The sequence below is a fragment of the Amblyomma mixtum genome, chromosome 2, assembly GCF_055824585.1.
Source record: "Amblyomma mixtum isolate Tamu chromosome 2, ASM5582458v1, whole genome shotgun sequence".
NCBI classification, from domain to species: Eukaryota; Metazoa; Arthropoda; class Arachnida; order Ixodida; family Ixodidae; genus Amblyomma; species Amblyomma mixtum.
This window is the reverse complement of record NC_143013.1, coordinates 198,469,924-198,486,061: the sequence shown is the minus strand read 5'-3', so window position 1 is coordinate 198,486,061 and position 16,138 is coordinate 198,469,924. Positions and strand designations below refer to the sequence as shown.

At 44.9% G+C, this 16,138-nt stretch overlaps 1 protein-coding gene across 1 annotated transcript in view; it reads right to left on the bottom strand.

Annotated features, from left to right (window-relative positions):
* Positions 1-16,138, bottom strand: part of LOC149362167 (uncharacterized) — a 91,657-nt gene that overhangs the window by 42,747 nt on the left and 32,772 nt on the right. The window contains exons 8-9 of the mRNA XM_089572930.1: positions 2,503-2,604; positions 927-1,076 (exon numbers count right to left, since the gene is read on the bottom strand). Of these exons, the coding sequence (XP_089429056.1) occupies positions 927-1,076; positions 2,503-2,604 (252 nt within the window). The remainder of the gene's footprint in view (positions 1-926; positions 1,077-2,502; positions 2,605-16,138) is intronic.

Sequence of the window (16,138 nt, the reverse complement as noted above, 5' to 3'; positions counted from 1 at the left end):
AAGTACTGCCAGCTCACAACCGTACTATTTCCGAACTAGTTCCAGAATGAAAAAAAAAAAGCAGTGTCCAAGGTAGTTTTCCCATTCATGAATGCACGTCTCCGTTGAAACAATTACCTCAACTAAATGTGCTGGCTAAAAACCATCCCATTCATGAATGCATGTCTCCGCTGAAACAATTATTGTGACTAAATGTGCTTGCTAAAAAACAATGTAAAAATTCCAGTGTGATGCTTCTGAAGAGGACACAGAATATGGCCCTGAATATGACGTGCCAGTAAAGACAAAAATGTCCGCATGACGTGGACAGATGGGAGAGGAAAAGAAGAAGACGGAACGGAGGTTCTGGAGGTGGTGCTCAAGAAGGCATTGATGAATTCTGACTGCACAGGTCGTAGCTGCAAAGCAATGAATACCGGTGATGGCAGATGTAGCAGAAGGTGACACTAAGGTGGTTGGCATGGCAGACCGTTGCTGAGATCTCTGGTTGCAGTGTGGAGTAATGAACCTGATGGACAGCTTTGGCTGGATGCTCCCGACTACCCTAGTGGCAAAGAATACTATAAACTGCAATATGTTAACAGTGGTGCATCAACAAGCATCACAAGCAGCATGCCACCACCCAGCACGTCTGGGAAAAGTACAAGAGATGCATTTCTGCGCAGAAAATCCCCAGAATAACTTAGGTACACCAGTAGCAATACGTTCTGGGTGGTGCCCCTTGCTTTCTCCAAACTTTTGTCCGTGGCAAGGAGACGTCAACACAATTACCTGTGGGACGGTGCACTATACAACACACAAAAAACAACTCCACATTTCCTCAGCCTGAACGTGCTTGTTACACTGGCACTCATTCGTTGCCCGTGGTGGCGTGGTGCCTCAACCAATCGACAGCAGGGAGAGAGAGACACTGCTGAACCACCCACCTCCAACAGCAGGTCGTCCTGCTTGTCTTCCTGCACGTCTCCTCCCTCCTCGCCTGCTGCAGCCGCAGCATTCTGGCCTGAGTTCTCCAGTACGTCGTGAATGGACTCTCCCGTCTTCCGCTCCCACAGGTGGATCCGATCCCACAGGATCTGAAATGCGCCCGGGGACAGTTTTGCAGACCCTTCTTCGAGGCACATATTCACTGGCTGGTGCCGTGCCATGGCCGCGAGTTTTTTTTTAATGAGATACTACTAGCGGTCCTGTTCACGGAAAAAGCCAGTGTCCGTTTGCCAGTGTCGTGAAAGGAGCCGTTTACAGCATTGTCTGAAAACCGCCACCTGCCGGGGCAGTGGCGCATCGCTTAACCGCTGCATCACTGCGCCAGGAGGGGTATGAGGACCTGTGCGGGAGGAATCTCTGATGCTATTGCACTGTACTCTTGTGAAGTGCCATCCAAGTTTCTTTTTTGTTTTGAGCTGGTACGGGCCGATGTTAACATACAAGCTCACTAGTGCAGTGTCAAGGCAGCTGAAGCCAGAACTGAATGCGCTTCATCATCATCATCAGCCTGACTACACCCACTGCAGGGCAAAGGCCTCTCCCATGTCTTTCCAATTAACCCTGTCCTTAGCCAGTTGCGGCCACCGTATCCCCGCAAACTTCTTAATCTCATCCGCCCACCTCACTTTCTCCCGTCCCCTGTTACGTTTGCCTTCTCTTGGAATCCACTCCGTTACCCTTAAGGACCACTGGTAATCTTGCCTTCGCATTACATGCCTGCCCAAGCCCATTTCTTTCTCTCGACTTCGACTAGGATGTCATTAACCAGCGTTTGTTCCCTCACCCACTCCACCCACTTCCGATCTCTTAACGTTAGGTTACGTTGCGTTCATGCAGCGTAATCTGGAACTTGAATGTCAACTAATGGTTGCTTCTTACAAAGTGGCCTCACTTCTCACAGAATACAAGAATGATTGTTGGCCAAGTAATTTCATTTTGTTTGCTGCACACAGTGCTAAAAGACAAACAGGAGCTGCATGCCCAATAAACAGAAAAAGTCTTGATTAGGATTAGAGGGCAAACCTGGCAAACATTTCTGCTACGCTGCCCACTTCCGATGAAAACAGCTAAGCAAAATTAGACGTTTCTAGCAATGCTTAGCAATAAGACAGCAAAATGGTCAAGTAATCAAGTAGACTGCTACAGCATGGTATGTGTGAGAGCGCAAACAAAAACAGCACAAATGTAATGCGACAAAACTCGCCATCAGCTATATGAGTAAAGGTGGTGCGGAAGATAGGATGCTACAAGAGAATATGTAGGAGAGTTCGGTTGATTTACGGGTGACACGAACACATAACATTACTGATCAGACACATGACCTATTTAAAATGTGACCTTGTTACATAAGACGTCCTTTCATGCCGACAAAGACGACCACGGGATGGTGACAAAGGTATTTGCTACTGCAGTTGCACTGCTGGTTACGCGATGAGAATCATTTCCTGCGAATGACACAACCTCTGCAGAAGCCTGCAACGGCTTATGCCATAAAAAAAAAAAAAAAAGACTTGCCTTCCACTCCTCCTGTGGCTTGATCTGGACAGCCACGACATCCCCGTTGAGGGCTCGGTTCCGGTCATGTAGACCGCCAATATAGATGTCCATCTGACTGTCCTGAAACACCACCAGAAGGAGGCACTGTCAGCTAGGCTGCACCCACTGCTGCAGTGCTATTATCCATGACCACCATTGCTATCCATCGCCAGCACTGATCATGACAATGACCACCTTGGCACTATGATGGACCACGAGTGAGGCACGCAAAAACAACATTTTCGTCAAACGGCTGCTCGTGACCTCTCCACAGTGACAAGGAATGAAGTGGCTTTGAAACATAACCAACGCCTAGAGTGGAGGAGCTGGTTCTTTTTAACGGTGAAACAATCAAGCACTAGAACTTCAGTTTTTCACAGCAGAAACAAAAACAAATTAAAGGGGGCACTTTGCTGACCTAAAGTGTGGTGAGGCGAAAGCCTTAAGTGCGGTGTTGCTGCTTGTGTCACTGATGTGTGGTTAAGACGTTAAGCTTCGCCTCCAAGAGTGGAACGCGACAGCATCTTGCAACGCTGCCGCGGGAGTCCACAGAACGCCATCGCCGTTCGGCAGTACACCTTGCTCGTCGGTAAATCGGTTTTTGAGGAAAGGAAATGTATCTGTCTTGCATATCTCCGTGGACACCTGAACCTCGCCGTAACAGGAAGGGAGGAAGATGGGAGTGAACGAAGACATCCTATTCACTAGACGCGCCTTTGTTCATTCCAAACCATCGAGCTGGCATGGCGGAGCGGTTAGCGTGCTCGTCTCGCACTCTGGAGACCCTGGTTCGATTCCCCAACTTGACCAATTTCCTGCTCGGTTTTATTTTTCTGGTCTGACTAGAAAGGTTAATTAGGCTAATTGGTTAATTAGGCAATTAACTAAACTCAGTCAGACTTACATGGAGCATCACTATACGATCCCTTTAATTGTTTGCATGGTTACTAGCCAAAGTACAATTGGCCCTGTTTGAAATTCGCGCACTGTGACGTCACGATAATTTTGACCAATTGAAACAAGGTCAGGGTAGCTACGGCGGCCACCTGAGGTCTTGCTTTGGCTGTTGGAGTGTTGCTTTTGCAACAAAAAAAAACAGAAATGGCATTGCCGTGCAACTTTCCATTCAGCTTTCACAGCTGCAGCAAAGTGCCAACAAGGAATGTGAACGACAGGGTGTGCGGGCTATGCAAGAAAATGTGCACAGGCATGTGCAGCTACTGGAACGCTGACATAAAAGCGAGGAACTACGAGAAATGGTTGCGCACCTCACCATTTGTGAGGCAGCCACTCTGATCCTGGACCCTGTCTACTACGGTTTCTTGGCTGAGCACAATAACAATGCAAAACAAAATTGGAGGCCATTACATGGCAACCAGGAAAGGACTTTGAAAGTTTATTGGTAAACATCATGGATCAAATCTTTTTAGTAAATGTAGATGCTCATTGTGTCATTTATCTTGTAAATTAAAAAAATTACGGATGATCAATCCGACTGATGTGGCAGAGTATGCAACGGCATTACTGTTCCCCCCCCCTTTCCGGACGTAGCAACCTCTGCTACGTCCACTGCTAGTTAAATATAACGAACCTCACGAAGCTCATAGAGCTGCAAAACGACTCTGCACAGCATCCTCCACGCCAACAATTAAAGTAGCAAGCTGTCCCTTAATGCAGTTCAGCGATTAATAATACTACCAACTTGCCACATTAGTACATGGCACTTTCGTTAAGTACCTATCCCACCCTCCGCAAGGTATCACACAGCCAGTATTTGATGCCGAAACCTGATTACGTAAATATATACGTGATAGTTATACAGCACAAGAGGGAAATCCTGCCTACGGAAATGTATACGTAATGGTTGTAGAGCACAAGAGGGCATCTGCATGAACAGGTGTGAGTGCGAGACCTTAACCAGCAAGCACAAGGCCTTGAACTTCCCTGCTGCAGGCTGGACATGAAAGCCAACTCAAACAGTGCCATTCCGACTGTCATGTGGCCTGTCAGCACAGCCCTCAGCTGCAGAATGTGCTGCGAGAGAGACATCGGCCTCTTGTTTGTGTTGGTGCATTTCAGTGTGGCGGAGTAGTGAAACAAGTTGCCTTTTTGTTGAACATCCCCAGGAGTCACATTCAAATGCTGGTACAGTGTTTGCAAAAAGTAACCGGGCTGCCTTTACCACTTCTCAAGCCACTGGCAGGCTTTTTTATCGTCCAGAAAAGGACAGAAATGGCGAAAGTTTGCACCACACAGCTTGCCCTTATAGCAAGCGAGGCCTGGTGATTGCATCAACATGCTCCCCCTGTGGTTACGGCACGGTTATTCTCGGTAAAGATGGCACATTTGAACGTGAATGAACAGTGGAAACAAATATTTCCATGAGCATCACTCGCACATTTCAATACACTAAGCATCCAAATACTCATTATATGCCCATACAGCGTCGATCTTAAATGGATGTTTGTTCCTTTGCCTATTTACATCACAGTGACTCAATATTATGAAAGTAGGTACGACACACCAGTTTCCAACATACTGTCACGTAGACGCGCCAATACTCACTTCAATAAGCACAAGCCTCTTCGATGAACCAATTTGTCCTCAATGCCAACATGACTACAAAGCTGGGAAATGATGCCATAGGTGAAGACTAATTTAAGCTCGCTATGAATTACGCACAGCTCAAGGCCATCAGGCACTAGGGCTAGAAGCTGGAGGCTTATTGGCACCTGAAAATACGCAAGGATACTCAGCCGCATGGCAACCAATGCCAGGGCTACACTTCCATAGAAGGTCACTCATTCAACTGTGCTACTCATATCGTTATAAGCACCTCGACAGCCATGGGGGTAGACAAAATTTTAAGGCCTGCTTGAAAGCCTGCTTACTCCTCGAAACTGGCACATTGGTGCCTCCAACTACTTAACAGTTAAACTATAAGAACTAGACTACTATGCCTTAACAATGACTTTTACAAAATGCATGCAGCATCAAATTTGAAAAAAAAAACAGATGTAATGGTGAAGGGGTATTTTAGTATACGAAACAAAGATGCCAACAACCAGTGAACCAAGTAAAGCCCAAACCAATTGCACCATTATAGATAAAATAACAAGCAATTTCTCTTAAGTGATTCAGAATGCACATAATTTTGGAGAATATGTCAGACGGTGAGTATAAAACCCACACATTGTATGGAATGCCAACTGATCTACGACCAGAACTCCTCCATTCTAGATCCACAGGTGTAACTGTACATGTATGTGTGCCAGACACTGCGTGGTAAACCAGCAACACTTGTGAGCCCTGCACCTACGGAGAATACTATGATGCGAGACGCGTCTACAGTGCAGGCCTTAAATGTATAATGCACATCAATCTTCAGACTTATGACCTAAAAGGCTACTGAAAATGGCTTCCCCATTAAGACTAAAGCAACAAAAGTGATTTCACTTTCCTCGTTCTAAAAGGGTGCAGCTTATTGTCAACCACCAACTAGCCCGCCTTCACTTGTTACATGTGCAGCTTGACGTGCAGTATGAACAGAGTTTATTCCCTCAAATTTTTTGCCTGGAATGACGAGTACCAAGAAAAGAAATTGCATTACTTCACAAAAAGATTTGAAGGCCATTACATACAGTGGCTATCCTCAAATGCAACAAAAATTCAGTATCATTGAACCTATTCATCCACATAAAAAGGAGGTGTCCGCTGTTAAGTGCCATACAGCAAGGAGTCTGGGAAATTACAAGTTATAAAGAAACAGAATTCTCTGCAAAACAGAGCTTTAAACCTCAGCCAATTGACAAAAAGATCTGCTCCAAACTACAGCAGCCCCTAGCAGGGGATATTGGTATTTCATTCAGAAGCCATCAAGGCTATGAATCTGAAGTGAGAAAGCTGTTTCAAATGACTACTGTTTTTGCAAGGAAAGCTATATTTCCTGTTGTTTTTGCCCCAATAAAGCATGCATAGAAAGTTGATATGCACTTCAGAAATTATGCAGTAGTCCAGAGATTTACAAGTAAACCAGACTAGTTTTCGTACTGCTTTGCATTCCCTTACAAACCGCTCCTTAAGGTGATGCCTAAACGTCAATGCTCTTTACCCACTACATCAGTTTGTGAAGGATCACTGTGGCTCCACTCAGACTTGCAAAGACATCTTTTCTTATGCTGGGCTTTATGGAACCGGGTAAAGCTATCATGTGCCTAACGTAAAATTAAACATGTGTTTTCATGTTACATTTTATAATGACAGTTTAAAAATTTGGTTCTTTGAAAACATTAAAAGGCACGAATTAATAAAGGCATCTTTTCCGTGCAGCAAGCTGAGGGTGGCGTGTGTTCACCATAAAACCATAAAAAGTGCTGTTTCTCCAGCTTTCTGCGTGAAAATGAAACGGGGTTCAACACAACCACTTTTCTGCACACATCACACGCATGCTTTTGTTTTCCAATCTGGTAACTAGTAAGATGTGTGTACCCAATGAAAAAAACGGTACGAGATCCATTATCCAAGGGATCTTGCATAATTTATGTTCTTACAATAGAAATGTCCTACAAATGCAACTACAAATGTCCTAACATTCAATATCTTGTCTAATGATTGCAACAAACAAGCAGAAAAGCATTTAAGTGCAAAGTTTGCCCAAAATAAGAGATGGCTAGCTTTCCTATTGGCCTAGTATTGAACACTACAAAAACTAATGTTTCGTAATTAACAGGCGCACTTTTAAAAGTAAATATGTTTAAAAAAAAATGTTGTTGCTTAGATACTTTAAGAGGCTTTAATGGCATTTCGGAAAAAAGAAACCTTTTATTGGCGTCGTGTGCTGTTGTGGTTTCGCTACTATGGCTTTTGCACACTGCGTTCGCGCGGAAGTCGTCTGCGCACACACGAACAGCGTTTTCAGAATGAAGTCTTAGTAGTGCCACTCCGTGTTCCCGAAAAACTACGACTGTCTCGCAACAAGTAGCTCACCGGCCCATGACGCTTTGAGCGCCCATGGTGGCTGAAGTGCAGCGCCGCCAGCTTTCCCTCTAGGTTATAGTAAACTCTACGCTTTCGAACCTACCTCGACAGTAGGTGAGGGTGCTGCACAATATCGACCATGTGTGTTAACTCTTTTCTCACCACAGGAATAAACGCAGTCTAACCGTAGTGTGCTTAACAAAATTGCTCTGAATTTTACTATTTCTGTTTAATGTAGTAGACTAAAATGCAGCTAAAGTGCCTCTTCAAGGATCAGCTGAGTAATAGCACACCAATAATAAAAATAACTTATTGACAGAACATCTGTGACCAGCACAGAAGTATGAAGTGGGAAAAATGAAGGATGTGCGGCGGTACAACACTATTTAATAAAAAAAAAATTTACCTCTTGTGTTCATTGTACTATTCTTCAAAGCAGGAAGACTAGACAGGCCTCCCTCCCCCCAAAAAAGAAAAAAATGCTCGTCATACATGCCTAACTCTGCAATTTTCACGGCAAAGCTTGCAGTTTCAATGCTTTTTCACGACTTTTAGCGTTTGTGCGTTGGCTGAGGCTGAACATTTTGAAATCCGAAGTAAAAAAGGTGCCAAATCAATGGAGATGTCTAGATCCATCACAACCATTTTCATCAAAGAGATCACTGGTTGATGCACCGGAATGTTAAGATAAATGACGTTTTTAACTCTTTCCGTACCACGGGGAAAATGACCATTTTCTGAAGGTTTCAGTACATTTTTTTTTCCTGTAAAAACTATTGCATTCAGTATTGATTGCAATACCCAAAGACAGAGCTGAATAAAGGTGCTTTCTATTAACATACGTTTAAAGAATAAATTGCATGCTGCAACAAAAAATTTTATTTGCTAAAAAGATTTTAGAAAAAAATTCAACAAAACTTGCAAAAACATGCTTGTATTTAAAAAGAAAAAGATGCTAAAAATTTTCTGAAATATGCAAAATGTTTGTTACTCTAGTGGCCACTCTCTGCAAAAAAAAATCATTTCTATTTTGAATTCTATTGTTGCTACAAAACAATAACTGAAAGCCCTATAATTGTGTATCGGAGCGTGGCCGCCTGTGTTTCAGGCTGGTTTCTATCACCGATGTGAAAACTGAATCATCTTCAGCACCTTGCAACATTTTCAGGTTCGTTGTTGCGCAGGACGTCGATTAAATCACTCGCAGACGAAACGGAGTCCTGAGATTTGCTATGTTTTAGAGCACGCGCAGTGCATGCGGAGGCTGCCAAGTGACTTTGTTGGTACCGCATCTTCGGAGTGCGTTAAAAAAATGCCGTTTCGTAGGGGCAAAAAAAAACTATATCGGAAACAAAACTTCAGCTCTCCGGCTACAAGCCACATGCGCATCGTGCCTGTAAGCAACGCGGAAGGCTCCGAAGTCGAGCGGCGAAGGTGTTATCTGCGGGCAACATGGCGGGCAATGAGCGCAGGTCCGCGTCTTCATTTCTTCGCAGCGCGTTAGAAAGTGCCCCCTCGCGGAACAAAAGAAAACTACATCGCAAACAAAACTTTGGTTCCTGGCCTACAAACTACACCTGCAGCGTGGTCATTAGCAACACAGACGGTTCTGAAATCTGGGCATGAAATGATCGTTAGTGGGCTAACGATGCTCAATGGGCGCAGTAGGGAAAGAGTTAAAAGGGCTCTATGCAAGTATAATTCTTTCAGGCGCTTTGTACACAATTGCATACGTGGCAAACTTACAGCTTTTTCTCAGAGACTGGTGCACTTAGTAGTGATTTCATTATTTCTCTCGAATTGAGCACCTTTCATGTAACAAATAAGTTGTTTTTTTTTTTTACCATGTAATGAACACAGTAAATAACAGTAAGCTAGGTAGCACTTTGTCTGCCACTTTTGTGCAGACAGATTTTGCCGCGAGTGAAAACATCGACTGTTTTTGCTAATTTTGACATCTCCGAAACACAAAGTGATTCCACGATCCCTAGGGTGCTTACCTGACACACGAGAACATTTCGATGTTACTATTTCTAACAGAACTCACACTTTGTGTGGAATTCCCCACATCATTGCAAAAACTTCCCTGCTGGTCTTTCACACTCGAAAACTAATAAATACCCTTTTTGGAGGCCTGAATATACAACTTAAATGAAAAAATAATTGATTTCAGTCAAAACAAAAAATGGCGCCTGAAAGGGATAAGAACACCATGCTTAAAGGTGCACTGAAGAGGAATCTGAACTTGTCTTTTTGCCGCGGGAACTCGATCTACACGTTCCGAGCTTTCTTAGAAACTGCTATTTACTGCACTGTGTGGCCGATTTCCCCAATTAAATCGAATTAACGTCCGGCTCCCGCCTTTTTTTTTTTAATTCTGCCTCGTACGGTGGGCGGAGTCGACCAACGCGTGGAGCGCCTTTCACCCAGTCCCGTGACGGCTTGCCGCTCTGCCATCGGCGGAGTAATACGTAGTAGTCCGTAGTAGCAAATAGTCCGTGCGTATTTTTATTTCTTCGGGCTTATTTTGCGGCTTTATTATCTGCGAATGAAACTATTTATTCATGGAAACCTAAAAAACAAAATAAAGCGAAAGCAAAGCCTCCACGGGACTGGGTGAAAGGCGCTCCACGCGTTGGTCGACTCCGCCCACCGTACGAGGCAGAAATAAAAAAAAAAGGCAGGAGCCGGACGTTAATTCGTTTTAATTGGGGAAATCGGCCACACAGGGCAATAAGTCACTGTTTCTAATAATGCTAGGAACGTGTGGATCGAGTTCCCGCGGCAAAAAGACATGTTCAGAATCATCTTCAGTGCACCTTTAAGGCCCCTAACTTTCTGCGATGGAAAATTTAAACAAAGAATGTGCAAAATTCAGCGGGACATATCAAATAAAACTAAAGAATGTGCCAGAATATTTGGAACAAAGACATGAATATAGTGTGAATATAGCGTGATAGGTAGCTATACCTATCTTTGCCACCAGACTTCAGAGCCAACAGGCGAAGCTAGCTTTTTAATGACCTTGGGGGCAAATTGTGCAGTGAGAAAGTGCAAAGGTGGCGGCTACGGATATAGAAAAAAGTTTAGTGGAGTAGGGAAGGCGCAGAAAAGCAAATGGGCGCAGAACTGGCAGCTTGAAACACCAAGCAGTGACAGGACAGCAGCGGCTGCTACCACGCGCGAGGCTGCGTGCATTAAAGTACCACAGGCCTGGCTTCGCTCGATTGAGGCAAGCAGATCTGAAACACTGCCTCTTAGAGTCGACATATTCGCTGTTTCCAGATTTCAGTGTGCCGTCAGTGGGGGGGGGGGGGTTTCTTCAGCAGAGGAGCCTCGGATATGGTTGACCTGAAGGGTTTGAGATTGCACTGTAATCTTAACAATATCCCTTCTAATACTCTCCAGAGTTGTAAGACTCTACCCCATGCTCCTTTGACTCTTCCTCTCTAGTAGTAACACTACAGTACCACCTAGTTAATTTGGACTTCACGTGAGCAAGAAAAATGAAAAATGTCCAAGTTATCCGAAGGTCAGAATTAATGAATGCCGAGGCAACCTCGAGGCAACCTCAGCGGCTCCCTTCGAGCTGAGAGGGTTGGCTCGCAGCGTCCCCCGGAGAGTTGCGGAGATATGTAGCAACTACCCCTAATGCAAAGGCCGCTAGAGAGAGTGAGCGCGCGCGTCGAGACCGGCCATGCTAATGGCGAGAAAATGAAACAACCAGCCCAGTGCCAGTCAGCGCCTAAAACTGCGTAAAGCTGTACTCGTCTGGCTGTCTGATGCACGGCTAGGCCACTAACACCGCGGCCTGGAGCAAAAATGGAAACAGAAGCGATGGAAGCCTCCGAACAATGTCCGGGCAAGCGAAATACTTGGACGATCACTCACTGCGCCGGTTGTGCCGAGACACTGCCTTCGATGAGGAGCCCGTCCAAATTATCTGGTGTGACCCCCAGCTGCGTCCGACACCACAGACTTACATGGACGCTGGCTGGGACCACATCGGCAGTCTAAATTATCCAGATTTTCGAATTAACGGGGGTCAAACAAACGAGGTTCACCGGATTACGCAAAATACATGTAGAGAAAATCAGCAGATGGATGCATGGCTCATTACATTTGACTTTATTAACACCACCAGCCCTTCGCTTGTCACCAGAAAGAGTATAGGTGTACAGTTTGCATTGCCCTGCCATCCACGTGGCAATGTTATATGCAGCCCAAAGGATAAGTTAGTGAAAGTTTCTCTCTTTGTGTTGTCATATGGCCTGGGCAGTTTGTAAACAATCATCACTTTTTGTATATCTGCAACAAATGAGCAGAAGCATTTTGTGTGAAGTGAAAGCAAGAACCTGCACACAAGCAATTGTAAAAAAAAAAGAAAAGAAAAAAACTAATGTTGTGCATGCACACAGTCTGGCCTGAAGAACATTAAAACTGTACTGTCTACTAATAATTAGCAAATCGTTAGGCTTGGTTCGTGGGATTTAGTGCCCTGAAACTGCACATGGGCTATCAGTCACTCTATGCGAAATAAATGACGTGTTTACTTTGCTCTCTGACTGTCAATGCCCCGCCACTTCCTAAACGATCCGCAGCATCAAACAAACATCCCTAATTAAGCAACATGACAGCCGCCGTGATATGCTACAATGCCCATGTGGCATTTGTTTTTTATCCTGCGCATGCTAATGAGCAACAGAAATTGCTTGAAATGTTACTGGTCAATACGTCGTTCTTTACAGTGTTACACACTGTAAAGCCCAATCCTAGGAAAAGTCCCTCTGGCTCCAATCTATTACATTTCCATTTAAAGGCCAAACCGCGAAGCAGCGCTTCCCCAGTGTTGCGTGAATGTCTTGCCTGCAGGCGTCATCCCTCAGTGACAGCAGGAGAGAGAGACCAAACACGAGCTTATGCGAATTAGCTTCTCCAGACGCAGGTGTATAGAGATTGCGGACGTCCGGAGGATTTCCTCCTGCGTGCAGCTATACTCACTTTCATATATAGCAGTCAACGCTGCCAAAGCTAGCATGCTAGTTCACACAGGCTAAGCACAATCTCGAAAAGTAGTTTGCCATACAACCGATACAACCTAAGTGAACAAAGGTATATTCTCTTGTGACAAATCTTTCGTACCGTGAATACAATCATACAATCTCGCGCACTTCGTTTTACCTCTTACGGACTCGGTGAGACTAAGGTATATTCTCTTGCAACAAATATTAAGTACCGTGAATACAATCATACAATCTCCCGCACTTCGTTTTACCTCTTACGGACTCGGTGAGACTAAGGTATACTATTCTCTTGCAACAAATCTTAAGTACCGTGAATACAATCATACAATCTCCCGCACTTCGTTTTACCTCTTACGGACTCGGTGAGACTAAGGTATATTCTCTTGCAACAAATCTTAAGTACCGTGAATACAATCATACAATCTCCCGCACTTCGTTTTACCTCTTACGGACTCGGTGAGACTAAGGTATATTCTCTTGCAACAAATCTTAAGTACCGTGAATACTATCATACAATCTCCCGCACTTCGTTTTACCTCTTACGGACTCGGTGAGACTAAGGTATATTCTCTTGCAACAAATCTTAAGTACCGTGAATACAATCATACAATCTCCCGCACTTCGTTTTACCTCTTACGGACTCGGTGAGACTAAGGTATATTCTCTTGCAACAAATATTAAGTACCGTGAATACAATCATACAATCTCCCGCACTTCATTTTACCTCTTACGGACTCTGTGAGACTTTGGAGAGGTAAAAGTGACATGTGGAGGTATGATATGCGGATGGTAGGGCATATTGCTCAGACTCCATTTGTGCCTAGGAAATAGTTTCACATTCAGTGAAGATTATTGCCAGAGGACGTGAACACGCAGTGCATCAAAGCGTCGACCGCGATTCCCTATGCTAGAACTTCCGTCCTATACCGAGGCACTCACCAAGGATTCAAGAAGAAATGATATGTGACGCGGTAATATGGTTTTACGAGCGCACTAAGCTTTTGCTGCATTGGCTGCTATGAATTTTCGAAAGAGTACAATCGACCCATTCAGCCGGTGACGCGAACCTACTGCCGTTGCAAGGGGAACAAATCGTGAAGTACAGTAGAGTTCACTGCATTGCTATAGATCTATTGTTGATGCGCATTTAATCTGTTCCTGATTAAGATACCTGGTGCGGTGTCACTGAACTTTAGTCTCTTGCTTCTTTGTATCTTCGCTTTTTTGTGTACAGATAACTGTTTTTCCCAATAAACGTTCAGTTGCGAGTGAGCGCTTGTCATGTTGTCATCTTCTTCTCTTCGTCCTTTTTGCGCTCGCTAACCATGAACACGAATAAACAAGCCCAAATTCTTACGTTAATACAGTAGAGTGTTGAATGAGCTGTCATTGCATATGCACAAAGACTTATGTCAAAATGGGATGCCAGATGCAAAGCACATTACTGAACCATGAATTAGACAACTCCAGTGGATACTCCAAACAGCTTGCTTCACACTGCATGCTGCGAAAACACTGAAACCATGTTCTAACCTTTGCATACAAGCCCCCTGCACTTGCGAGAATGAAGTCATAACCAGAGCGATGCCCTACAACTGAGAGTGACTTGCTTTGAAGTGAACCTGTTGCCACTGCCACACGGCCCCACATTTTCACTGCCTACAAATAGCACACCGGGCCATCATTTCATCTCCAATCACCGATTAAACAGAAAATAAGCTTAAAAAATCAGCACTTCTTTCAATTGGTCAGTGATTGCACTCATTTTAGGTTTGGTTTGGTTTATGGGGTTTAACGTCCCAAAGCGACTAAGGCTATGAGGAACGCCGTAGTGGAGGGCTCCGGAAATTTCGACCACCTGGGGTTATTGAACGTGCACTGACATCGCACAGTACACGGGCCTCTAGAATTTCTCCTCCAAAGAAATTCCAGCCGCCGTGGCCGAGATCGAACCCGCGTCTTTCGGGTCAGCAGCCAGGCACCATAACCACTGAGCCACCGCGGCGGCGCACTCATTTTAGGCCCCACAAGATGAGCTTTGGCTTCTATGGCAATGCCAGAGCGGGGAACGGGTGGAATGTCTCAGCTCACTGTCACTTTACCTAGTTTGCCCACTCTTATGCTTTGATTTACTAAATGTGCATTCGTGACGCAAGCCGCTACATTTCAGAGACTTGCTGTCTGTAGTGTGCGCCGAAGCTTGAATGTAACACAGTGGAGTCTGGAGGCGATATCAACTTCGAATGAGTCGATATCGCCTCATTCGCAGCCGTTTTGGTCCCACCATCAAAAAAAAAAAAAAACATGAACGTGAAAGACACTTGCGTACAGGATGAGGCATACTCAGCTGTTTATTGCAAAACAAAAATCAGCAAAGAAAACAAAGCAAAGAATGTGCCCCTTGCTGTTGTGTTCAAGTGGTGCTTAGGGCCCAGTCAGCCGGATTGATTTTCACCTTTTGCCCTCTGCACCAAGGCACTGTGTTGTCTGAGTTTCTTGAATAAACTCAACTAAACTAAATTCCAAAATTTTCAGGCACAAAATGTGAGGATGAAGCACACATTTTGTTCTGCCTGTACCCCATTTTACAGCTACGCATCCAAAGCCACTGTTAGCAATGAAAGCTTTCTTCAAGGTTACAGGCACTGACAGGTGGCCAGTCATCTGCCAACTCATCACATACTGACAAACAAAGCCATGGCTATCCATGGTTGCTGCCACAAGTGGAAAGCCCCACACTCCCCGCTCCCACTTTCAGTCTCATAAAACTTGTGACTGAGGTGGCTTCCATATGCAATGTGGACCACCACGACTGATTTCAAACTGGGGCTTTCAAACCACAAATGCCAGTGCAAGAGAGAACCAAGTGCTCTAAAGAAAATGCACAGCCAAACAGCAACCTCTGCTAACGTATTGCTTGCAAAGCAGCACGGGTTCAAAAAATGAGCAATGCAGTCTGTGCAAAGGCAGCAAGCAAGTTTGCGAGCTTCGTTCGTGCTTACTGGCCAAAGTTTCACTCTCTCATGGCTTGAGATGGTGCACACCTGGCTAAGCCTAACAGCAGAATGATACGCACGCTGTCACGCGTTAAAAAAAAAAGCCACCACCACCGCGCACGAGAGAAGTGTGCACAGTAGTGCCACCTGGTGGCAGTTCTTGCAGTGGTGACCAAGTGTGCGTTGTAGATTTTTCACTCATAATTAAAAACGCTGCTTGAGCAACGGCTATCTCGCTAGTCCCCAAGTGCAACCAGGAGCATAGAAGCAGCTGCAACACTACGGTTGAACTTCAACCGTCAAATGTTCAACCATTTCCGTTCACTTTCGTGTGTATCGCACCCATCAATGGTGCAGCGGAAGCAATGGCGCAGACAGGTGCAGTAACCATCATGCGCTCACATCGGCTGTGATGGAGGCGATGAAAACTGCAGTGGCTTTCATTCAACCCACCATCACAAAGTGCTGGCACTGCTATGCAGGGAAGCCAACCTAACTGGCTTTTGGCACTCGGAAAAAAAAAAAAAAAAGTCTTTTCCATGCTCTGTAGTAAAGTTCGCCTATGTTGCCGTCGCTTCCCCGGCTAAATGTGCTCCTCTTATGTGCATCCATCAAAAA